This window comes from Dromaius novaehollandiae, chromosome 5, assembly GCF_036370855.1.
Source record: "Dromaius novaehollandiae isolate bDroNov1 chromosome 5, bDroNov1.hap1, whole genome shotgun sequence".
Classification (NCBI taxonomy): Eukaryota; Metazoa; Chordata; class Aves; order Casuariiformes; family Dromaiidae; genus Dromaius; species Dromaius novaehollandiae.
Window position 1 is genome coordinate 62,215,358 of NC_088102.1, and position 26,208 is coordinate 62,241,565.

At 37.9% G+C, this 26,208-nt stretch overlaps 1 protein-coding gene across 7 annotated transcripts in view; it reads left to right on the top strand.

The window, feature by feature from the left end:
- Positions 1 to 24,366, top strand: part of STK33 (serine/threonine kinase 33) — a 77,091-nt gene extending 52,725 nt beyond the window's left edge. For 5 of the 7 annotated variants that reach the window (XM_064513056.1, XM_064513051.1, XM_064513052.1 and 2 more), the window contains 7 exons: positions 842 to 920; positions 7,045 to 7,120; positions 11,351 to 11,463; positions 11,744 to 11,829; positions 18,948 to 19,193; positions 21,901 to 21,984; positions 23,038 to 24,366. In XM_064513056.1, the coding sequence (XP_064369126.1) occupies positions 842 to 920; positions 7,045 to 7,120; positions 11,351 to 11,463; positions 11,744 to 11,829; positions 18,948 to 19,193; positions 21,901 to 21,984; positions 23,038 to 23,205 (852 nt within the window). In that variant the 3' untranslated portion in view covers positions 23,206 to 24,366. Of the gene's footprint in view, positions 1 to 841; positions 921 to 7,044; positions 7,121 to 11,350; positions 11,464 to 11,743; positions 11,830 to 18,947; positions 19,194 to 21,797; positions 21,985 to 23,037 lie in introns of all 7 variants that reach the window. The other 2 variants (XR_010389499.1, XM_064513055.1) reach the window with 2 other exon arrangements.
- The last annotated feature ends 1,842 nt before the right edge of the window (positions 24,367 to 26,208 follow it).

A 26,208-nucleotide genomic window follows, 5' to 3' on the forward strand; every position in this document is an offset into this window, starting at 1 on the left:
GGATCCATGTCAGTCTAATGGACAAGTACAAATACATTCATGCAATATAAAATATGAGACGCGTATTTCAGTGGACCAGAGCTGTTGACTCACTGAGCAGTTAACCCTGAAATGCTGCCGTGAGGAAGGCGGAGGGAGTCCTGGTTTTGTTGGGTTTGGACCCTTGCCAAGGGTCATCTCCCTTTCGGGTGGGGACCACGGAGGCATATTTTCAGCCATTTGTCTTTCCTGCTGCTACATGTCCCTGCTGCTGTGAGGAAAGAATGGATCCACGAACTGTAGTCCTAAGTTGAGGTGTTGCCCATATTCTTTTGACAGTCTAGGTTTTATTTAGGTTCTTAGCAAGCAGCACTCTGACTTACCAGCAACTTGGTTTTGTTTCTCTTGACCTTCTAACTTCTGGCTCTATCCCTGCTTTCCCACAGCCATGTAGTGTCTCTACCATCAGTATGTTTTTTGGGGGGAATTTCGACCTGCTTTATTCACAAGAAAATGTAAAATGCTAAGTGGGAGTTTGCCCTGTGTCTTTAGAGGACACTTAGTTTAATGTGAATTTGAGTGTCAAGGAAAAGAATGTTACAGAAAAAAAATGCTTAGACGATAGAAAAAATTGCCCAGAAAAGTAATTACAGGACAAACGTTAGCAGTGTTTGACACGAACTTGCATGTCTTTCTGAAAGAATGGGGAAAGGAGAGACTGAAGATCTTTATATGAAAAGCACACTTCTACTGATTTTTCTCTGACTTCGTTTTCACTATGAACAGTGAGTTCTAAGCTGGACAAAAGAACTAAAACGTTCCATCTTTACTGCTAGTTTTAATACTTTATTTTTTCTACTAGGTGACTGACTTTGGGTTAGCTGTGCAAAAGGCTGGTGGTAGTGTGTTTCAGTCTGTTTGTGGGACTCCTATATACATGGGTAAGTGCAGAGCTTCATACCGTTTAAGTGCTACAGCTCACTAGGTCTTTCCAGATCACAAAGTCATAAGTATCTTTAAGCTCTTCCTCTTCCTCTTCTCTTTTCACAGGAATTGTCATACTAGCTTAAAACTGGAGATGTACACGATATCTCTGAGGTCCAAAGCTTCAGAGAGAGAGGTGCAGCTATAACTGATAACAACCTTTTAGTCGGGTTCATCAGTTCTTACGGAGCTGTTGTGGAATAAATTGTGCATCGTTATAAGGATTTACGTTTTGTATGCATTTTGCATTATATAAATGTGATTGTTCGTAGTGTGTTTCTGATGGATCCATTATACTAAGTTCTCAGCTTCTATGTAACAGTGATTCCACAGATTAATGCTTTGTTCCCAGTGTAATGCAGCTGCTGCATTCCTGACACACTGTTCACGTGCATTCATTTTCTCTCTCTCTCTCTCTCTCTCTCTCTCTCTCTCTCTCTCTCTCTGACTGGTGGGGATCTCACTGCAGATTTTTGACAATGAGTATTGTCATCTCTGATGAACAAGGACACTAAGGGGTGGCTCCCACTAGACACAAGAAGCTGAATGGGGGAGAGAGAGAGAGAACAGAGAGAGAAATTCAGTTAGGATTCTGTTCCTGAGTTCTGCTCTGAGAAGAGGAAGCTAAGCTGTGCGCCTTACAAGCTCTTTAGAAAAATGTCATCTCTTCAGCTCTTTGTAGCTTTTGTGGAATGGGTGTGGAAACCGCATATATTTCAACCCTCCAGAATTTCCGTTTGGGTGATACCTCTATCAAACCATGTTATGGGATGACCTTCCCTGGGAAGTAATTGTATTTCATTCTGCTGCTATTCATTAGCTTTCATACTTCTTTTGAGGAATATATGTCTGGCAGATAAACAGAGCAACTGCATCGATGCTTTACATCACTTCTCAGGGATGGATAATGAGTAGCCCTTGTTTTGGTAAGGCTTCTTTTAATAGTTGTGGGCGTTATTGTTTAAATCCATTGGTTCAGCAAACTGGAGTGTAGATAAATGAGCCTTTGAAGAAAAGAAACAGTGATTTATTTTGAATGAACTTTGGGTGTATTTGTCTATATGTGTTCGTTCTTTCTATTGCTGTTCTTGCTTCTTCATTGTTTAAGGAACTGAACAGTATTCAAAATGGTCCCATCCTTTATGTCCTCCTTGGAGGTTCATGGAGATCAAAGCCCAGACAAAACTGACAGTAGATGCTACTGCCCAAAGAGTCTGGACTCAAGGGCATGTGATTTTTGCAAATGTGCCATCAGTGGCCAGAGGTGATCAGACATTCAAACAGCCATTTTTTATTGTGAGGTAAATACTTCTCAAACTCCCCTCTGCACAAGGGAGATGGAGTGACTCCATACTTCTCAGCTATGCTTGGGAAAAGACATGTAACTGTTGTGCACCTGCTGAGGGCCACTGCTGCTCACCACATGGGACAACCAACTCAGGGGATCCTCTCGTTCCACTCACCATCTGGTTCTTGAAGGAAATGAGCAAGGGAATCCCTACAGTGAGGACAAACAGCAGTTCCAGCTTATTGTACCACTTCAGAGTGCAAATAGAGTGACATGCTGTGTCATGGAAGGAGTGACTTCGTTATGAATAACTACAAGCTCCATGAAATGAACTCTATGTCTACTACAAAGAAGGAAAGCAACAGTTAAGCAAGATGTGATCAGATCTTCTGCGTTGCTATAGAGGAGTCTGAGTTCGTACTGTTTTTTTGCCCTGATGCTATTGCTTGATGATGCTGTGCGGTTCATTGATGATGATAAGTCAGGCACTTGTTTTCTACTATTTTTTTTTTCTTTCTGCTCCCCTAACCCATCAGGTACTCTATGAAAATCTCTTAGGTTATATGCAGAACTGATTTCTTCTTATTTTGTCTTGAGCTTTGTCATATCCACCACACAGACAACCCTCACTTCGCCTTTCCATTCTACATGTTGTTGTCTTCAAACTGCCTCAGTCTGCCTTATGTTATCACTAATTTAAGTTCAATGCAAATTACATATTCCTTTGTTACAAGGTCAGCTGTTGCTCTGTTGCACGTTTTCCAGTTTACTTGGCCAGGTGTTTTTGAGGCCTGCAGTGCTGTCTGAATGACAGTGTCTCCCGCTGGTTATAGGAAGTACCTCTAACTTCTGATGTGCTGCAGAAGCTTTCAGGTGTTTCTGTCTATACAATTGGGTTGTTTTAAAATGGTTCTTATTAGAAAATTTCCATTGGAGCAGTCTGTCTACTCTAGTCTCTGACACTGACTATCATCTGATGTTCAGAAGGAAGTTGAAAAAAACATGAAAGCAGGTAACTAAGACATAACCTGTGCATAAGACACATTTCTCAAAATTCCTTTTGCCTGTTCAGGCAGTGAATGCTTTGCATTCCATGCTATAAGGGTTTTTACCCCTTTCTGATTTATACTGCATGATACACTATACCTCAGTTATTATCCAGCGTATCGTTTCTTTTTGACTTCTGCAGCGTTCTTTTCCTCAACGGTACATAGTAGCAGTGCATTTCACAGCTTGCTTATAACAGGCTGAAGCAAAAAGGAAAATCCTTTCTGAAGAAAGATCATTAGTCCTTCTGACATTTTGATTGATGAAATAGTAGCAGTATTAAATAGTTCTTTAAGTAAGGGGGTTGCAGGGGATGAAATTACTTTCCGATTTACTAATCATGACAGAAACACAGAATCTTAGCACTGGAAGGGACCTTTGAGTCCTTTGATTTATTTCTCTGTCCAAAGAAAGAAGCACCTGTACTTAAGTCATTTCTGATGAATGTTTGTTTTAAGCGTGCTTTAAGACCTCCAGTAGTGGAGAACCGATAATCTTCCCAGACAGTCTCTTCCAGTGCTTCATTATCCTGTGAGAAGGTTTTCCTCATGTCTGCCCTGGATGTTCAGTTTGACAGTCAGCTTAAACTGATACTTACAGGCCACAATCTGATCACTTTTTTCATTGTGAGATTTCAGTTAACTCACCTGCATTCACATAATTGTTAGAGCTGACCTAAGGGAAGTGGTGGGAGCATATGCATGGGAGTAAGGGAGAAGGTGGAATTGCGCTTCGTATTTTAAGACTATTTCTTGCACTACCTGTCACGGATATGAAGAACAGGTAGCCACCTTCCTTTTTTCATCAATCTGATATCACGCTTCTCCCTTGGTCTTTTGTTCTTCAGGTTGAACAACATGAATTTTCTTAGTCCTGTGCTGCATTTCTGATCTTTATTATTGATTGGCTGGCCATGCTCCATTTGGTACGTTTTATTTAAATGGAGTATCCAAAGTTAAGTGCAATATCTATTCAAGGCCTTACCAGTGCTGGGCTGAGTGGAAGGATTATTTTGTATCTATTGCAGATGTATGCTTGTGTACGTGTCGTCTTTTTTCAATTTCACGACTCTACATGAAAGGCATTTGGGCTATTTAAGGACTCTGAATCCACATAAGAGAATGAGATGTGGGTGCTGGGAATCAGGCTGTTGGCCTGTTATTTTACCTGGCATATTTAGATAGACTTCTAACCCTTCTAACCTAAGAAGGAGGAGGGAGTGTTTGCCTTCGCCTCCTCAGAAAAGGCAGATGTACATGGGGAGGTTTTGTACCGGAGCGGCTGTTTTACTGTCACCCTGCCTCATAGAGGCATTACCAGGTTGTGCTGAAACTGTTAACTCATGTTCAGCATGTGATTCACGGGAGTCCTTGAACTGCTGCCTCACCAGCTGTTCTGCATGTATTTGCCTGCGGAGCTTGCCTTTCGATACACTTACAGTCATTCCTGGCTTGATGTTGTCTTCTGATTTAATAAGCATGTTCTCTCTTGGATTGTTTAGGTCATCAATTATAATAGTATCATGCCTAGGAGAGACACCTACAAAACATCTCTTGATACAGCCTTCTACTTTGACTGTGAGCAAGAAATAGCTGCTTTCTGAGAACTGTTTTTATAACCACATGTGCATTGTTCCTGTGATATTTTCATAGAAAAAGTATTATGACAAAAGTTATGTGAAATGTATCAAAAACCTTCCTAAAATAAGGACATATGATATTTAGTGTTCCTCTTCTAACACTGAAGCCTGTCAACCTGTGCTACAAGGAGATCTTTTCCTGACAAGTGCATAATGGTTGTTATTTACCTCTTTGTTTTCTTCTAGGTGCTTATTATTTCAGGTATTTTCTTCGGAATTAAAACTAATAGGATGTATCTGTAATTCTTTGATGCCAGCTTTTCCACCCTGCTACAGATAGATACCATGATTGCCTGTTTCAGTCTTCCAGTGTTTTTCCTGTCTTCCACAAGTTCTTGAACCAATAATAGTTCTGAAAAGTCTTGTCAGTTTTTAAAATACTCTAGAATTAATTTCAGCAGTTACAGTTGATTTTAAAATTTCCAGCCTAAGTACTTGCCAACCTTTTGCTTCTCTGTAAAAAGCTGAGGTCTTGCCCCTTTGTCATTGATATTGATTGTGCTGTGCCCTGCTTGCACTTGACATTTTGGTTAAGATTGATGCAGGAAGACATTAAATACATTTGCCTTCTGAGCATCATCTATCAATAGCTTTCCCGGCTGAATACAATACCAGCCTCTTTATTCATTGCCTTTGTACTACTTTTATACTTACAGATTATTTCATTCTTAGTTATGTGCCTTGCTAGTTGCTCCATATTTTTCCTTTCAGATTTTGCCCCTCTGTATTTATGTTTTCCTTCTATTCTTACTTCCACCTCTTGCATGCTCCCTTCTTGTGTCTGAGGCCTACGGAGATTCATGATTTAACCAGCCTGGTTTATTAATAGATTTGCTATTTTTTGTATCCATTCCTTGATACAGTATCTTTCTGGAATTGCAACCCCTCTTTAAAAATGTATGTATTACACACATGGACATATTGTGAGGTGTAAGTTTTGGTAGTGCAATTCCAGTAAAATCAATGGAATTCGATCAGCTGAGAATTTGGCCTTTCATTATATTTTTCTGGAGACTGAGCCATAGGCATTCCCTAGCTTAGTAATTTTATTTTGCATAGTATAAGTATTTCACCCCTGGTGTTAATAGCATCAGTTACTGCTAGTTTAAAATGTTCTCAAAATAATATATTAAAAATGAGGTAATATTTGTATTTGTAGTTCTTGGTGAGTTTGGCATTATTAATAAGAAAAATCTCCTTTAAAGTCTTGATTTAGCAGTTGTGGTGTTATCAAACCATTAAGTATATTTTTTAGTTGCTTGACCTAATAAATAAATGCCTGAAACTTGTTACCTACATAAAATATTAAAAACTGAGATGATAGCTAACCAAACTTGTTGAGTTGGTGGGAAAACACCAAATAAAATAGTTCATGTCATTAGTGCTTCTCTTATGAAAAGGAATTAGTTTTCTGTTTCTTCCTGGGGCAAAACATGTTATCTTCCTTGATTCTGGAAGTGAAGACCACAGGCTTTGCTGTGACCTCACGACCACATTTACCATGATATAGGAGATAAAATATTGGTAAGATGGCCCCAAAGCAGCATCTTTGACATGTGACTGAAACAATATAAAACGATTAGCGAATAGATTATAATGTGTGAATTTTTAATCTAGGATATATTTATATAAATCAGTTTGAATATTTTTTAGACTATTTTGTCATTGATTTTGTTCATCGTGTGATGTATTCTAGCTAATAAGTGCAAACAGAGGCTCTTGTGTCTTGCAAAAAATGGGTATTCTTACATGCTGCACTTATTTCTGGGGAAAAAATGAAGTTCATGTGGTATCTTGCAGTCCTTCAGGACAGCGTTTTATGAATACTGCTGTAATAACTTATGATGGGGAAAAACAATACCAAGTTTAATCATACAGCTAATGTCACAATGTCACCGCCCCCTTAACAGCTAAATGATAAAAGTTGAGGACACATCAGCATGAATTGTTAAGGTCTGTACATTATTCATTTAAACATCTGCTGTTGGTTCCTCCTTACATATGGGAATAAATTATACCACATCAGCACATTCTTCATGGTTCGTGTTTAAGCATTTAAAAGTTTTTTTTTGTATTATTAATACTATTTTTTCTGCTTGGTTGGCAGCCCCTGAAGTTATCAGTGCCCATGACTACAGCCAACAGTGTGACATTTGGAGCATAGGTGTCATTATGTACATGCTGTAAGTAGCTTGTAAAACTAATATAAAATGTACAGACCCATTTATAATACAAGTACTTACAATTTGGCATTGAAATATAAAGTAAACCTGTGTGCCAAACCTTAACAAATGACTGTACTCTTGTAATTGCTTGTATGTAAACATTACAAATTTCTATTCAAAAGAAAGTAAAACATACAACTTAGTGTTAAAAATTGAGTGTGTGATTTATGAACTGTTTATAACCCTGAAATAACACTGTATTACAGAATATTGTAGTGTAGTACTCTAAAACTTGACTGAGAGTTTAGGCCTTTCTTTTGCATATGTTGGCTGGAGGTATGTATGGGAAGTAAGTTATTGATTTACAGATTATTGGTCAAATTCTCAAATGGATTGCACAAACCAAGCGTTCAGCGTAAGGGTTTTTCTTTTTATAGCTGAAGACTTTGGACACAAGCATGCAGACACAGGCGTGCAGTTTCATAACCTCCTCTTTTGGGGACTTTCTGTGATTTTTTTTCCCTCCCACTCTATATTGGTTCTTCAGGTTCTTTTCTGTACAATTGGTGCATTTTTCTTCAGGTGTCAGCATGATGAAGTGTTCATAGCTTTATTGCCTTTATTTTGTGTATTTCTAAAATTTATGCTGATACGAAATGAGTTTTATTGTTGTACTTCATGATATTAATGTTTGCATCACGGTAGCAGGATTTGCACAACATAGTACAACAGAATATGTTATAAAATGGGCAGTTGAAATTGGATGGTTTGATTGGCTAATAAGAATCCTGAGCAGTGCCTGCAATCAGCACATTTCCTCAGGACTTGTAAAATTCAGAGCAGTGAACTGTGTTGATTGCAGCCAGAGCTCAGAACTTCTGACCTTCTTCCTTAATTAGCAATATAAATATTTTTTTAAATTAGCATTTTGTAATCACAATAGTGTCACAACAAAGTACCATTAATTCACCCCTTGTTGCGTCTACTACACAAGAACGAAAATACTGTCTATGAATTAATAGAATACAATTCACACTGCTTTTTATTACTTAATTTGAAAATAGTAATACAAAAGCCATAAGATTGTCTTCTGATTTTAATTCTGTTTTCGCAAATTACTTTTCTTGCTTTCCTGAATAATAGCTTGAGCTTCTGGTCCTCCTCTAATGGGCTTAAAGATGCTGTTACAGCCATTATTGCTACCATCACAACTTTGACCTTTCCAGGCTACAGTTAATGCCTCCCTAACAATTTGCTAGCTGCCAGAGCGCTCTCTGCAGTGCAGATGGCATGTTCCGTCTTGGTACCGAGGGTGTTGTTGCCACGACAGGCTCCCTCTCTACCTGTCTGGGGAGCAGGAGCCCTGAGGTGACTCATGAACTCTGTTTTCATGAATGTTAATGCACAGGGTTGCCTCTGCATAATGGGGCAATGCCAGCATGATAGATTTTTATATGTAATTTAAATTGAGGTGTACTTTATATTTTCCATTTCATTTCTATTTTAACGCATACTAATAGAAACATAAACAACAGTAGCCAACAAAAAGAAAATCCATTAAAATATGAAGGTATGTCAGCACACTGACAGAGTAGATGAGCAAGAGTCCTGCTGCCTGGCACACTTGAGAGTATGGCCCAAATGCTGATGTCTATTAGGAAAGGATGAGGAGCTGCTTTTTCCTGTGCACTCTACACTGCTGGGTTTCGCAGTAGTCCTTCAGCGTGTGCTGAGAGACTCTGGCCCCTGGAATACTTCTCTAAAACCTTGGTGTAACTGGAAAAGTCTCGGATGCCGGATAAATTACTTCCTACATTGCAGTAATAACAAACCTATTAAGAAAACACAGTAGCTTTTGCTGCTTTCTAAAGACGAAAATTTCTTCATGGATTTGCCAGGTTCTGTGTGATGCATTTCACCTGCTTAACTTGGTATCTTTAGCTGAAGTTATCCATTGTCTGTCACTGCTTTAGGCTGGAGAGGATTCAGTCCTGTCTGTGCATAGCAGAACAATGGGCTTTGTCACCAGCCAAGACGCACAGGACCGTGTACTGAAAGGAATGCATTCTTCCCATTTTCATTTCTTTAAATTCAGTTCCATGTGGATTTAAGTCCTGAGGGACACTGGGAAGGAAAACTGGAGGATAAAGAAAGTGGAAAGTAGTTTTTGTTAAAAGTAATTTTGAGATTAAAAGTTTGGGGGGAAATCTGCTAGAAAATGAGTTTTTATGTTTTAACTTAAAATTAAAAATTGAAGTCCAGTAAAACAAATTCCAGAGTATTTTTGTCTTTTCTTTGATATAAAGTGACAGACATCCTTCACTAGGATGTGACAGCTACATTTTCAGTAGCTACTTCTGTGTTTTGAGAGTAGAGCTAAAAACATAGTTTGGTGCAAATAATTTATTTGATGAAGTTAGGCTCTTCTTTGTTTTAAATGGCCACAAATAGGTGGATTCATTTCTTGAAAGTATTTGCTGTGTAGTTTTTGCCTGTCAGTTGTGCATGAGTAGTTCGATGTAAAATCTTTTAGAAATTTAATCTGTCTTTATTTGTTTTGATTGAAAACACAGATCACATGATACATTTTTTCATTCATGATGTGATTAGTAGAACACAGATCAATATTTACTTTCAAAGAATATTCTCTAATAATCATTTATAGATTATGTTTCTATTAATACCTCTGTTGGTAAACAGTAATAGTCACAGAAAATAAATACAAAGCAAGTAGAAACATTGAATTTGGTGTTACCACAAATATTTTCTTAAGAATGCATTTAATTTAGTTTCATATATATTACCTTTTTATTGTTACCACATAAATATAATTGGCACAAGGGAAGCAGAAGATACAGAAAGAGTAATTGAATTAACAGACATTCTGACACCATATTTGCTTAAGTATTTTACTCAAAATAACAAGAAATACATACAATGCAATAATGCAATCAACATATTTTTATAAATATATGTATTCTTTAATATGGACACTTGGGGTATCTCTTAGAATGTTTCTGATATTTCCAGTATATTTTCTTTTTTATAATTATATTTCTACTGGTACTTTAGATTATACCAGTTAAGGTAATAGTCACACTGTGTAGCTAAAGGAGATGTTGCTTGATATGATAACAAAAAGCAACAAGTTAAAAATGATTTTTTCCCCCAAGTTATTTTCTGCTTTACATTTCCTTTCTGAAAAACACATTTTTGTAATAGTAATGGGATATTATATATATCTCTGTTTTCCTTTGAATGACACTCGCTTTGATTTACTACTGTCCAATGAAGAAAAGGGTTTTTTTTTTCTTCCCTAACTATAGACTGAGAATTGCACTAATACATATTTCTTAGATTGTAAGGTCTTGGGACTGAATTTATCACTTTTTGAACAGTACAGCAGTACATTTGAACTTAAGGACACAAACATCCACCGTGTATGACCAATTTGACTTCTTACGTAAATTTTATTCTACAGTCTTATTTCGAGTAATTCCTATATTGAGCCAGTGACCTGCAGTGGATCCAAAAAGTGTTTTTTAGAAAGATAGCTGATTTGGATTTAAATGCTTAAATTGAGAGAAATATGTTGTTTCTTGTTGTTGTTTCAGTTCTTCTGATTGATACAAACTCAGTGGAGGGTCACTAATCTAAAAAGAGTGGGGGCACAGATTAGTGATAGTCATTACTGAAATGTAATGGGTTGTTGGGATAGAATTGTTGATTTCTTTTTTTAATGGAAAGTAATATTTTGGCATAAAGCAAATCAAAAGAAACAGTAAGTGTGAGGTGTACGTAGTAAACAATTTTCGTGACAGAGATACTGCACATGTGACGATGGATTAGCTTTTAGTTAACCAAGTGATTTGGATGAGTGAGTTACAGAATAGCAAAATACTGTATTTTCAGTTCAATTTCACTTTTTTTTTCTAGCTTCTATTTTCCATACTTGGATCTTTTTACATCTTTGACTCCTAGTTTAAAAATCCATATAGTATCAATTATCTTCTCCCTACGTGGATACATAGTGACCAAGATAAATCACCTTTTAACCTCATAACCTCTTTCCCTTAAATCTCTCTGAGTGACGTATTTTTCAGAACTTGAGTCACTTTTGTGGAGTTCTTCTAAAGCTTTGGCAGTCATGCTAACTTTTTGATTTCACAGTGATCCGATAATATATAGTTTTTGCCTCACCAGTGAAAGATAGTAGGTTTCCATTCACTGACCCTAATTTTCTTACAGACTGTGTGGCGAGCCTCCTTTTGTAGCAAGCTTAGAAGAAAAGCTTTTTGAACTAATAAGAAAGGGAGACCTGTCCTTTAAAAATACAGTTTGGGAAACAGTTAGTGAGGCTGGTAAGTACACAGCGCTCTCACAAAACAAATGCTGATAGTATTGCAATGAGTTCCACAAATGTAGTTTTGATCTCTTTTTTTGCCTTTAAGTAGTGTGCCTTTTCTGAAAAGTGAAATTGATGCTAAGAAATAAATTCACATAAATGATATCATCAAATAATTTCATAGCATTGTAAGTTAAATATTCTCTGCTGAATTAAAGCACTCGGTTGAAAGCATATTGAGTTGTTATTTTTAACAGAAATGAGATGTATCAAAGGGTGTTTTTTTTTTTCCCTAGCAAAACAAGTATTGAGACTACTACTGAGAGTAGATCCTGCTCACCGAATCACAGCTAACGAATTACTTGATAACCAGTGGATAACAGTGAGTTTTGAGGAGTTAAAATTTGTTCATCTCGTCCTCTACCCCTTACCTATCTGGCCTTGTATGTAAGGATGCTGTATTGCTTCCGTGCAATCCAGTAGGGTGAAAAAGAAAACAAAACAAAACAAGCAACCTGTAGGGGCCTTATCCAGAGCCCCAAAATCCATTGGGATGCTTTGTTTGTATCGCATGGGCTTCTGATCAGCTCGATAACTAAAAAAAAGCTTTAATACTGCATGACATTGAACCCTTATCCAGACGGGCTTCACCTGACTTTGCACATGTTTTAACTTAATATGGAAATATGGGTTCAGGTCATGTTTAATTAATTCTCACAGCATTCCTGTAACTATAATAACTTTTCTTTCTTTCCAAATTTACAAACAGAGGATTGAGTTATGGGGAAGTTTGGCTGTTTTGAAGACAAGTGAATTGTAGTTCTAGAAGGGGACCTGTGAGTTCCTGCCTTCCTGGCTGGGGTGCAGAACACAGTGCTGTGAGAATATTGAACTTTCAGCTGTTTTTTGAAACAGTTGCCCTATTTTGCAGTTTCTTGAGATTAAAACAGCAGGAATGGATATGTGTGCTACTCCAAGGTAACAGTGATGATAACAAACCTTAATTTCTCCTGTAGGTGGGTTCAATGCTGTGTAGAAAGAGAGTGTGTGTGAATCATTTGGAAATATTCTGGTATGTGGGAGGAAAAATCTCTGTATTGTTTAAAATGGACCACTGATTTTCGCTCACACCTTCATCTACAAAAGAACCATTCTGGACTAGGATACCCATCTTTCTTCTTTCCTGCTAATTGACTGTAGCTGAACAAAAAGCTTTTTCTCAGAGTTTCCATGCATCCTTATGGGAGAGAGAGAGGCCACAAGCAAATATGAAAACTCTAAAAAGGCCTGAAAAATGAGACAATATTCATCCTAGCTCTGCCCTGCCATACTGTGGGTACCTTATTGTCCTTGCTTCATTAAGCTGCAGGCATGGAAAACTACCATTCATGTGATTTTATGACGTATCACCACATATATTCATGAAGTTTGAGAGTAAATTCCATAGGATAACGTAACTACATGTAGAACTAAAACAAAACCTTGCTGTAATTCATAGTAAGCCGTTCCTCCTCTTCGTATGATACAACAGTTCAGGCATGGTAGATTTTAACTTACTATGCTTTTCTTCAATGAAAAAGTAGGCTGTAGCCCAGTTAACTATAAAATATCTACAAACTCAAGTCCATGTTAGTTGCCTTTCATTTGCACTTTCACATGTGCAACACCTTTAAACATTAGTTTTAACACAGAGCAATAATTTAGATTGTTCATCAAGTTTGGATGTTTACAGATGTTGAGATGTTGCCATGGTAGACTGCTGACAGAATTCCCTTGCACTGGGGACCCCCCTCCGAAGTGTGGTGTTACGGACAGCATCTGCAGGCGTTCTTTGGTCAGAAATGAATTCATTCAGAAAGGAGCTGTGCAAATACACTGACTCCATTTGTTCCTCCAGCTGCTCTGCTCCTAGCACTATTTAAAGGTGATACCTTCAGGGAGAACTTTGTGGACCAGACAGTGCTTCAGACAGTGATATCTCCTTCCCACTTCTGGCTTGCCTGTATGTGGCCAGTCAATGTTTCCTCTTGCCGCAGAATTGCAAGGAGACATTTTCATTTCTGAATATCTCTGTGCTAGTGCTAGTTGACTCTCTGGGCCATTTTAAGGCATAGGTTGCTGAGTGTCCAATTTGAAAGGAGAGTTTGACAGCCATCTCCCTGTGAGCAGCAGCTCCAACCTGCTGTGAACGCATTGTGCAGCCAGTCTGCTCGTGGATGGTACTTGGCTGAACTTGCTCGGTGGGTTTCAGTGCTGCGCATGCACACCTGCCGTGCCCATGGCTTCCTTGTGTCCTCCTGCAGTTCCACTAACTTGCCTGAGAAGTGGTTTCAGCTAACGTGCCTGTTTTCATAAATACAAAAGGGGCTTGTTTAGCACTTTAATTATTAAATGCATTCATGTCTCTGTTCAGTACTGAGACTTGAATTTTTTTATTAAACTTTTTGTTTCATTTACATCAATTATTTGTTTTGTATAAGGAGCTAAGAACATCGGAATGGTTGTACAAGTTGGTATCAAAGGTCTTTCTCGTCTGTCTCACATCTTCATTAGTGGCCAAGATTAGATGCTTAGACAAGCGTTCAGTGCTGGAATATTATACCAGCTTTCAGTCACTTGTTGGTCAGGGTTTCCTGAACCAAAGGGGAGTGTTGGTAATAAAATTCAGTTGACTTTTCTTTCACTGATTTGTCCAAATATATTTAAACTCATATAAAAATTAACTTGTGGCAAAGAATTCCACAGCTTCGTTAGGCCGTCTGTGATGGAGAGGCTCTGTTCTTGTTTTGTACCTTCCATCTGCTTGTTTCAGTTGAAGCTCCCAATTGTCTTACTTGCCTTCTACTGTATTGCTTATGGTTTTCATATGTATTACTTATAGTGATGTTAGAAGTGGTAATTAAATACTTTTCAATTTCTAGTAAGAAACTTAGATTTTTAACAGGGGTACAGAGAGAAGAAACAGGGACTTTAAGTGAGAAGTGACACTGGGCAGAATTGTCTGACAACTGTCCCTTAAGATGCCTTAATGTGGCCTGGTTTTCAGAACCACCGAGCACCTGTGGCTCCCATCTTATTTCAGTGGGAGTTGCAGATACTTCGTACCACTGAAAATCAGGACACCAGTTTCTGCTGCACGCTTGTGCCTTCATAGCCTTTGTGATTTTACAATAGCCAGATGGGGAACACGAAAGTGCATTATCATGTAGAGAATTCTGCGTGTAAAAAAATTAACCCCTTGGTGCCAAGTGACACATGAGCTTTTGCATAGAAGTTAATGCATTTGGCACCACAGTCTCCCACCAGGAAATCCCTACCATCTGTACCAAAAATTTATAAAGTCACAAGTCACTCTGTATAATTAAAACTGACACTTCAAACATAGATGCAGCAGAACTTATTCCAGAACTATACTTCAACAATAAAAATTCTCATTTAAAAATTACAGTGTACTTATAGCTAAACAAATGACCTCAAGCTCTACTTTAGTTAGTGGTTACCTCTAGAGGTTTATGTGTTGTCAGTTTGAGACCACATACAGTTTTGGCTGTGGGTTGTGCAAAGAGTTGATGATTAATTATTTACCAGAAATACTAATTAATGCAGTTCTGTTACTAGTTTTGATTATTCTGAGCTTTATACCTGTTACAACTTTTCCAGACACATTTAACTTTTTACAGCTGCAAAAAAGTAAAAGCAAAAAAGATGACAGGATAGCAGAATATCGTTAAGAAAGACAAAGATCATAGTACCACTAGGTGTTGTTTCTGCATGATCTGCAGAACTGTGGTTTTACTTACTAAGTATAATATTCATGAATCATAGGGTAAACCTCATTTTTCAATGATTTTATATGGATGCATGTATTTTGGTTTGACAGTATAATTTCCAATCAGATATTTTAAAAACTGCTGTATTCCATTTTTTCTACCTAATACTACATGTTGTATGGATCATGATGTATTTTAAGTGTAAGACTACTCTATCTCCTTTGCTTCACTTCCCACAATAAAAATGTAATATTTTCTTGGGGCTGGTATAAATAGAAGATGGTGTTTTCACACAGGTAGCGAGGTTGTTTTGTTTGTTTTTTTTTCCTCTCCTACTAATTTTCTTCTTGGAATAGCTTTTGAGCTTGTCGAAGGTGAACTCTGATGTAGAATGTTTTGCTTATTGCTGTGATTTTTGGTGAAATTTACAAGTCTATGAGTCTGCTTGACTGGAGAGTAAAAGCGAGATCCTGAATATAATGTTTATGCATACAGTGAGATTTCTTATTTCTTTGCGCATAGATGGACATTTGCAAGCAAACAAAACACCAAAAGACCAAATCCTTTGTGTTCTGACGTATAACCCCAGTTCAGCAGAAAGCATATATGTATATTCCTGTTTTGCAAATTATTTAAGTATGTTTCCAAAGTTATGCAAGGATTTTAAAAATTTGGTCTAATGAAGAACTTAGGTGCCTAAGGATTCCTAGTGATTCTGAAAAGAAATCTTCTTAGGACTCTCCCTGTAACAAGGAAACCTCTCATTTTAAATTTTCTTAACTGTCTGGAGGTGCATCTTTTTGTGCACCTAGAGCTCCCTCCCCAGGCGGTGCTGGGCAGCTCAGAGCCGAACTGCAGCGAAGCCTGATTAGGATTTAGAAACCCCAGACCTTCAGAAAATCACACCGCAGTCACTGATTTGATCCCTCTGCCTGTAGAACACAACCGATGAGTTTCTGTACGGAATGTAATGAAAATCACGGCTTTCTTTTAACAGCTGGCAGAGATGTGATCCTTTTGCGTGGTAGCCTGGTGGTCAGAGTATTTAATGAAGATGCAGGAGACCCAGGCTCAGTATACAGTAAAACTTTGTCTGGAAGCAAAGGCAGAAACTGGATGGGAGCACAGCATTGCTTTTTTTTGCCCTTGACTGAAGCGATGACAAACGGGTTGGATGACATACGAGAAGATCACTGCTGCAGTGTTTTCTATGATTCTGTACAGCATGCATTTGAAAAGAATGATAAGGACTAAAATATTAAGAACACAAGGGGATTTAATCTCTCACATACACCTTAGCTCTGTACAAAATATGGATCTTGAAACAACTTCAACACTTTTGCTTCCAGTAAAATAACACATTCTGCTTTCATATCTCAATAAAATAAAAAGCAATTATGATGCACTCCGCAATATTTTTCTAAAACACAAGTTCCCTTTTGTTTTTATAATCTATAATGACTTGTTGGTTGATTTTCCATTTCTGTGGATCAGAATCACCTTTTCTAAATTGACAGTTGTACTCTAAACTAAATTAAGAGCATTTGTCTTTAGCTTTGTTCCAAATAGGAAAAATCAAGAAAACAGGCAAGACAGTTGCTCCATTTTGCCCTGTCTGTAGTTACATTGTTTTTGTTTTTCAAATCTGGGACCTTTCTGTATGTGTCAAGACTTTTCTCTGCCTCTGCCAGCTTTCCTCATGACATCAGTAGCACTTTTGAGTATTTTTTCAGATACCTTGTTCTTCTGTTTCCTGTATACCATACCTAATTTGAAGGCTCTTCTATTTACCTTTACAATATTTTAATTATTTCAGTAGCATGTTTATTTGATTATAATGTCACACAGTGAGTCAAGAATTTAACAATTTTGTTGCATGCTCTTGGTTTACCTGTGTTACCTAAAATCTTTTTTTCCCTAATACCGTTAGCCAACTTTTGGCCCTTCCTGTAACACCTAAAATACTCTGAACTAATGCTCTGAACAGCTCTTGAAAATGATCACTTCAGCCTGTTGTCTGTGGTATCTTTCAGTTGGTGGATGTGCCACTAAGAATAGCAGAATGGTGGTGCTTATCAAACTGAAACTGTCTGTATTTCTGGGAATATTAGATGTGTTCAAGGAGAAAATACTTCACAGTCTTTTCCAGAAATGGTTGGACATCTCTGCATTTCTTTCTTGAATCCTGCTAAAATTTGCTTCCTAAAAATTGAACAGAAAAAAGCTGACATGGAAACAAAAGAAACTGAAACAATAGAGTCTGTCAGTTAGTAAACCGCTATCCTTTTACCCGCAGTTGGCATCAGATGCTAGTGAATTAAACTCAACAGGTGTTCAAATGAGCCAATGCAGATAATTAACTTAAATGGTTCTGTTTTCTTAAAAACTGTCAGGAAATAAACTCCCTCTTCTCTTTATGTGGTGTACAATTATCTGGCGCCCTGTAAGGCCTAGATCTTTTAAAAAGGCCTAAACTCAGCCTCTGATTTTGTGGGAACAATTCACTGCACTCTACATGTTCAACTACATAATTGTTCTTGCAAAAGAGGTAGTTAAAATCTGTGTCATCAGTTTTGCCCACAGTTAGCATAATTGCAAATGTAAATTTGCATCTGCAAAAGATGTTTGTTTTTTAAAATCAAATGCTACATTTCTAACGGATGTGAATGTTTCTTCCTTGATCATTTGGTACATATATATACATAGCCATCTATTTAAACAAAGGAATTATTTTGTAAGTACTATTCCTTAGGTAAAAGAAAACAAAACCTAGGTTTGAGGTAAGAATTGTCAGGCTAGTAATAAGATGGGAGAAGGAGCTCTGAAAAAATGTCCTCTATTGCTGACCTGCTTCCTCTGTTGGATCCACTGTATAACCTCAGAAAAGGACATATTAATTCTGTTTTCTATGATGCAATTTACCAGTCTGTACAGTGCAGATAACAAACTATCTAGTAACTGTGTAGTTAGAAAACTATCCTTACTGTTAGTGAAATGCTCTGAGATCCTTGGAAGATTGGTGGCATTAATGCAAATTATTATGCCTTAAAAATAATTAACAGGCCATCTCTAGCGTTGAGAACAAACTTTGCGTGGACTATGCACTTTCATTTCTCTCCAAACTCTCAGATACATAATTGCCAGCTTTACTGAATGACCAAAGGAGTCAAACAGAAATTATTTCAAATCATATCGTGTGAGCGGAGAGGACAGGAGCCCAAGTCTAACAAAAAGTGTTGCCTGTGTGAATTTTTTTCTTCTGAACCCATGGATTGGTTCACTGCCCATTCCAGATCAGGCTAAGTAAAATGGGAATGTAGTCTAGACGATGTTTGCACACCCTATAGCATAAAGAAATACTGATGGATACAGAAACATGGGCAGTGGAAAAATCCCAGAGCTATGCTCTGGCTCTTTGGTTTTGTTGTTATTGTGGTTGTTATGGAAAAAGCTAGGAAGAATTTGTGCTCAAAATTCCTTTGCAAATTTTTGGGATCTGTAGTTGAAGGAGTTGTAGGGGAAAGATCTTTCCTCCTGACTTTAGGAAAGAAATAGGATGTTAGGACTGCGTAAGAGATGATCAGCATTTGGAAAAGATTTTTTGTTTCTGAGTGTGGATTAAAGTGCATGGCTTATAACAAGTGGGGCCACTACACTGATTTTACGTTTTTAATAATATGCCCTAGATTCGGTAGAGTCAAATATTAATAAAATCTGTTCTTACGCCTAGGGTGACACACATGCTGTCCAGAGACCATGTAACGTCTTGGAGTTGATGAAGGAATGGAATAATAATCTGGACATTGGCGAAGTATGCAGTGTAGAAGAAGAATCAAATAACCCAGCTACTGCATGCCAACAGAATGAAATCAGTGAAGCACAAGAAAGCCCTACCAGGAACAATGGTAACATAAAACTCGGTGCAGAAGCTGACACACAGAATGGGGTCAATAAATCCTCCACAGCAGTGAAACAGGTGAGGCTGAATGCAGTATTTTAAAAATACAAGGCAAAGTAAGTGGTAAGTAGAATTAAGAGTGAATTAGGAAATGTTGGGCAGGACTTGGTGCAAGGGACAACTGCTGGTGTCTGGTGAAACATTTATATGTAGTATAAGAATAGAAATAAATATGAAGATATGAGGTGAAGTCTCCACTGTACGGTATCATTTAAGTGCTATGTACTTCGTGAAACCATACTGACCCAGAAGTTCCTAACACAGAGACTTCTTCATTCTCTTCAGGCGTAGGTGAGTGTTTGTAGGAATGTAACAGAAAAAAGTCAGATAGCAATATTCAGGGGCAACAAAGAGGAATCTTTTATAGACAGCCCATATGTATTACCTCTGAGTAATAGAAGTAGCCATCTTGGGATGCTAATGGGGGGGAGGAGAAAAAAAAAGAAAATGATGGTTCACAAGCAACAAATGTATAAGCCACTATTAATAACAAAGTCCAAAGTTTAATATTTGGGATAGTCATTTGATTTCTTTAGGCAATTGCCCAAGATACTGAATTTTCTTTCATAGTGCCTCTCACAATCCTTCAGCTGAAGCAAAGAAAAACAATAATGAAAATACTAAGGATTCTGCATTAGCTGTGACCTCTAAGGCTCTCAGATTGATCAGTCACAAGGCAGCAAGCTACGCCACAAGCTGAAGGCATCATTGTTAATATTGGATGGGTTCTGCTTTCAAAAAGGGTCTGCTTAGCAAAGAATGAGCTTCTGATATGAAGTAATAGTACATATCTTTTATAGCTGAATATTATTATGTGGATTAGAAGTGAGGGGAATATATGAAAATAAAAAGAAAAAAAAAAGACAAGTACACTGTAGATGCCAGAATCAAAATCACAGTTCTGGAAATTCTGATACATGGCCATTCTAACCGGAGGTACCAAAACTGCTTTCTTCACTTTCATGATCCTTGGGCAACAAGATTTTGCGTGCTGGGCATGCCCAGAAATGTCTAACTTTGGTAGGGGGATGTTTTTCTACCGAGGTCCCTTTGAAGGGCTAGGTCAGGGAGTGTTTCCAGACTGCAATAGAATAAGATTTGTTTAAAACATGTTGAAAGCTACTTTTTCTTAGAGATGGGCCCTGAGGAGGTAGAGGTGGTGATACTAGTGCTCTTTTCTGTGCTAGCCTAGACACGGGATACGAGTTGCAGGGGACTTTAGTTTCCTCTTCCTTCTGAACATGCTGTCTGCAGGCACTGCCTTTCTCAGTGAGGACTATTCTGGGTGTCCTTCAGGGAACCCTGGTGCTCATTCCACAGATAGAGGCCAGAAGCTGTGTTTCGAATTCCGCCGCATGGACCACATACATACAAGTAGATTATGGCAATGCTTGTGTTTTAGGGTGTTCTTTTATTGGAGTTTGCTTATCTTTCTCCTCTCTTCCTTCTTTCTCACACAAGATAAAAGGCAGGACTTTTAACATAGGATGCCTCCCTAAGAGCACTATTTCCTTCCAAATAAATTTCATAGGAAGTCATAGAGGCGTTGTGAAGAACTGATCTTCCCAAACGTTGGTCTCTTTTTTTGTCTAAGCAAAACAGACAAAACCCAAGAATGTACAAAACTGCTTACAGGGTCAGATCATCTAGCTTAGTGCTCTGTCTCTGACAGTGACAACAGCAAATGCTGTTTAGGGAGAATGTGCAAGCCCAGCTGTTTCCTCCTGGGTAGTAACCTGGCATCCAGAATTGTTCATAGTGTTGTTAGAAGGTACCTAATCCTTTTAGAATTCATTTTGGACCTGTCATCAATGAATATGTCTAGTTCCTTTTTGAATATGCTGATACCATCTGCCTCTATAGCTGCCCATGTCTGCGAGATCCAGAAATGCACTGCTTTCTTCATAAAGAAATACTTTTTTTTCGTGTTTTAAACTGATCTTCTATTAGTTTCATCAAATATGCCTTCGTTTGGGAAGTACAGGATTTGGTGAACAGTTCACATTCATAATTAAGCAAAATCTCAGTCATATCCCTCCTCAGTCACCTTCTTGCCAAGTGGAAGAGTTCCAGCCTTTTAACCTCTCCTCATATATTGGTGCTCCATCAGTTCGATAACTGCCGTTCTCTATACCTCTTCTGACTCCACTGTGTCCTTCTTGAGATGTGGAGACCAGAACTGCACGCAGCGCTAAAGATACAGATGCATCAAGGTTTTTTATATTACCAAAATGGTATGTATTGTCTTGTTCTCAATACCGATCTCAACAATGTTGAGCATTTTGTTGGCTTTTTGGCTACTGCTGCTTGTCCAGCCAGCGATTCCAGAGAACAGTCAGAGCTCAAGATCACTTTGCCTGTGTTGTAACTGTAACTGCCAATTCTGAATTGAGGATCATATAGACCTGCTTTGGATTATTTTCCTCTAAATGCTTTACCTTTTTTCTTCCTTTTTCCTTATGAAGCTTGTTTCTCTGTGTTCTGCAATGGAGAAGGAATATATTTTGCCCAAGGGAAAGAGTGTGCTTAGCACATTTCCAGGAGCTTAGCTGTGTAAGAATTTTACTGATGATGAACATACAGATGTTGTCACTTACTGGACTTTTCCTTTCCCACAAATAGATCCATGTTCACACTTACTTCATTGATGCAAGTCCTCTAGGGCCTTTTTAAGACCCAAAGTATATCAGCTTATTGCTTCAGCCCCTTCAGTCTTGTTTCACAGATCAGCAAGAAAAAAAGTAGCGTACCTGTTTTACCAAATGGAACGCTTAGAAAGAAGACTATGACCCTCAAGACTTCCAGTGCTGTGAGTAGTTTCTCAAGTGCCCTTGCTAACACTTTCTATTGAAAGAATTTTTTTTTAATTAAGAGATAACGTAATGTATAATTAAAGACTATTTGTCATATTTTCCTTGTAAAATAGTGTTTAATGTTCAGGCAGGAAACAGAATGTTGAGGACCTGCTATTGCCTTGGAGGTGACAGGGGCCTAGATATTTGGGTTTCCACCTGTAGATTTAGGAGCATGTTTTTAAGCTTTAAAAATATGGGACTACTTAATCTGTTAGTACTTACTCCTTGTATTACAAGTAGCAATTTAGAGAGTGGTATTTTTGCAAGTCAAGAAATTGTCATTATACTGAAGAAATAAAAAGGCTTAGCTCCTCAGTAGGTATAAATCATTATTATTCTACTAAAATCACCAATTCTTATCAATTAAAGATATGTACCGAGGAATATTCAGCTGTTTTGGTAGCTTTGTCTGGTTTTCCAAAGTAATAAATCTTACAGCAAGATGAGTAACTTGTAAACCAGAAAATAAATCTTGGTCCAATTAAGACCATTGGTAGGCTCATATATAGGCTGAGTTTTAACAGACAAAAATTTTTACATTTATAGACACAAAACAGACCAGAGAAATAGATACCAAGGAACAACCTCATACTTACCAAAAATGAAGATACAATTTAAAATTGTATTTGAATATTGTGATGAATTAATAACTGTGATCTTGATTCAGTAGCCTAGCTAATGAAGATTAAAATCAGAGATATAGTCGTATACAGTTGTTAAAACAAGAAAGTTCCTCTCTTAAAGATGGGATTTAAAATTTAAAGGTAAGAAGCCTCTCTCTGTGTACCATAAAGAGAGATTAAAAATATCTTTTATAATACAGTTCTTTTATTCCTTTATGATCTTATATTTACATTTTTTTATGATATATACTACAGTGGAGTAAAACTGGCATAGTATTTTATTATTGTTCTCTGTTGCACTACTTTGTTCATATTTGTGTTGTTCCCACCTTTCTAGTGAGTATAAAAAGATGTAGTCTTTAATTTTGTTGTTTTAAATTACAGTCCCCTGCGGGTAGATCAACATCTCCAGTATCAATTTCAAAGTGGAATCTGGAGTGCCAAGAGAAGAGGGGAGAATTGGACAAGTCCATAGGGCCTTCAACCCAGGGACTGGGAAATAAAAACGTACAGAAGCCTGCTGTCGCACTCAGAACCAAAAAGAAATCATAGGATATCCATCAGCTCTGAACGACTTCAGAGTAAACAACTATTACTTGTGCCAAAATGAGCAGAATTTATAGGGACGGACAAATATATCCTGAACTGTTTGTCTTTTTACTTTCCTGGACCCTTTAATCAGAAAGCTTTAGCTTTCCTTTAACACTGAAGAAAATCTAACAGCAGTGTGAACTCCTAACCTGTAAGAGGACATCCACTGATAGTATTTTTGTCAGAGTGCAAATTATAGAATTGTCTAAAAATGTATGTAATTTATTTGTTCTCTACTAACAGGCACCATGCCAGGTAGGCAGTTTGCTTTCACAAATCCATTTTCCTGTGTTTTACTTGCATTTACTTTCTTTAGTTTTGTCACAAACATTTAAGGGGAAAAATGAGGCCAGAATCTGTAATAGGGATTCCTGATAACTGTGTGCTTTACACTATGAGAATATTCTAGGAAATTGCTTATAAATTTGCTCTAGGCATTACGGAACAAGTGCTTCAGTCTGGAATTTGTTCCTGCTATTTTAGGTTGCTGTCAATTGCTTATTTTTAAGCAGAACTTATTTTAAGCTTGACAAATGGGAGATGTATTTTTAAGTGCAATGGAATTGCTATGGTTCTCGCTACTGAATTTCTGGTGTGTTGATTAAGTTCTTTAAATAAAACAGGTGTTAGAATAATGGCCTTTACAAGTTAGTTAATCTTCATTTTCAAAAGGATGAGCTACTGTTAAGCTTAGGTTTATTATACATATATATAAAATACAATGTGATTTTCTGTTCCAAAGACAATGCCATTCTCTGAAGACAGATCTTATTGGTAGACTGGCATTGCGGTGCATTATGTGAGCAAAATGTACCCGCTCTTAGTTGGTTAGGAACAATTTCCTTCAATATATGTACATTCTGGGTTACGTATTATTCGAGTAATTCTGCTGAGAACATCAGTCTGAGGAGACACCAACTGCTCAGATCTCTTCCTTTCTCCACAGTAATCGTAATTCCTCTTACAGTTGTTACAGCCTTGATTTCATTTAAGGGTGAAGTAATTTTATTAAAAAGCCAAATTCTTTCTTTGCAGGTACCTAAAAACTTGGAAAGATCTTATTTACAATAAACTAATTAAGAGCTTTTTGACATCATGTAATATTAAAAGGGTAATACATCACTCTCATTCTCACCGAAGAATGTATTTGTGTGTATGATCAGGCACCTTTTTGGAATACTAATCTTCTAGTTTGTGTTTTTCACCTTGCAAAATGCAGCAAGTTTAAGAAGGTCACAATTTTCTGTACTTTTCTGACTGAATGCAGTAAGAATTTCACTTGAAGCAGGAAGTTGTCCTTTCCTTTTCTTTTTGTTGTATGCTCACACAGCAGCCAAGTCTACTTCACAAACTAGCTCTAATAGTCACACTGTTTTTATTTGAAGTGGATCAAACCTTTTACAAAGTCCAGACTGCTTTCTGGTTCTCATGACACCGAAACGTTAGGTCAGACTGTGGCCTAAATAACTATCTCCTCAGCTGTTCACTGACACCGCTCGTTCTGTTCATTTAGCGAGGCAGTCACTCAAAGGGCATGGCTGGACTCACTCTATTAAAAACGGCGGCTGCATCGTTAGCCAGCCTCAGGGCAGTCCCACCTGATTGCTGTAGTTGCAGAGCAGCAGAGTGCTTCCCCTGATGTGGTACAGTGCTGAGGGTGCAGGTATCCTGTTTTCAGAGGCACTCTTTTCTAGCACAGATGAAGTTTTTAGAAGCCCAGCAGACATGCTGAGATTTGCTACCAACACTGCTCTTTTGAACCAAGGAAGCTTGAAAACATACTGCTTCACATCAAAGGGTTATGTCATTTCCACAGCACTAGCAGAATACAGTAAGTATAATTTACCTGTAGAAAGTGAGTTATTTACTTGTCATGGGTGCATTCTTCTATCCTGAGATATTATATCTTTTTCAGTAGATCTTAAGATATTTTAGCTAGAACACACCTTTTGTGGCCAGCTCCTCAACAGACTTCACTTGGATCTCACCTGTTCTGGTTTTACCCTCCTTTCTCTGCAGTTCTGGATTTGATTCATATGTTGTCCTTTTTTTCCACAGCTTGCTTTCTTTTCTGCCACAGACCAGATGTGTGCCCCAGTCCCATCTCCGTCCATCCTAGTGTGTCCTGTGCACGTGCGGGCTGGTGTGGGAGAGGGCCGCAGGCTGCCAGAAGGGTTCCTGCCGGCGCCGGGTGGCTTCGGGGAAGGCCGCAGCAAGGAGCGGGCTGTAAAGCACTGCAGCAGCACTGCCGCGGGGGCCTGGGGCCTCCCTGCTGCTGCAATTCCCAGCCAGGCAACGGTTCTTCCCAAAGGTTGCAGAAGAAACTTCCATTGTATCAGTGACTGCTAGCATTAAACCTCTTGTTAAACAAAACAGAGCTCTCACAATAAGCTCCATGCATTTTTCCTTTTTCTTCCTTATCCTTTTCTTTATGCCTTTTCTCACTCCTTTTCAATGCCTACATTTTCTCTGTTGATTTTTTTTCATTTGTCAAAAGATTTTTGTTCTTCTTCTGCAAATCTCTTTCTTGTTTCTCCTTTTGATGTGGCTTTTCTCTGTGTTTCCCTTTCAACCCTCAGAGCTTACTTTAGTCTGTTCACTGTATTTGCTACATGGAGGAGCCCTATTTAAAAATTAAAAGTAGATTGCATGGGAATTTCGTATTTCTCCTTGTCCTCTAGGACCCCATTTCTCTTCCCTCCTAGTTCTATGAAGTTTACCATCCTCAAATGCTCCCTTCTTGACTTCCACATTATGTTACTCATCTTTCTCTCTCTTGCTCTGTCTTTCTACTTAATCTCCCTCTTCACTTGTTGTTGCTTGATATTTAACTTCTAAGGCAGAATGAGAATCTGTGGTAGCATTCAGATTACCCTGCTATGCATAAATATTCTGATCTGTAACTCAGCTTTCCTGACAAACACTAGCTTTCTGACTGCATCTATATTGACTTTTTCTTTCATT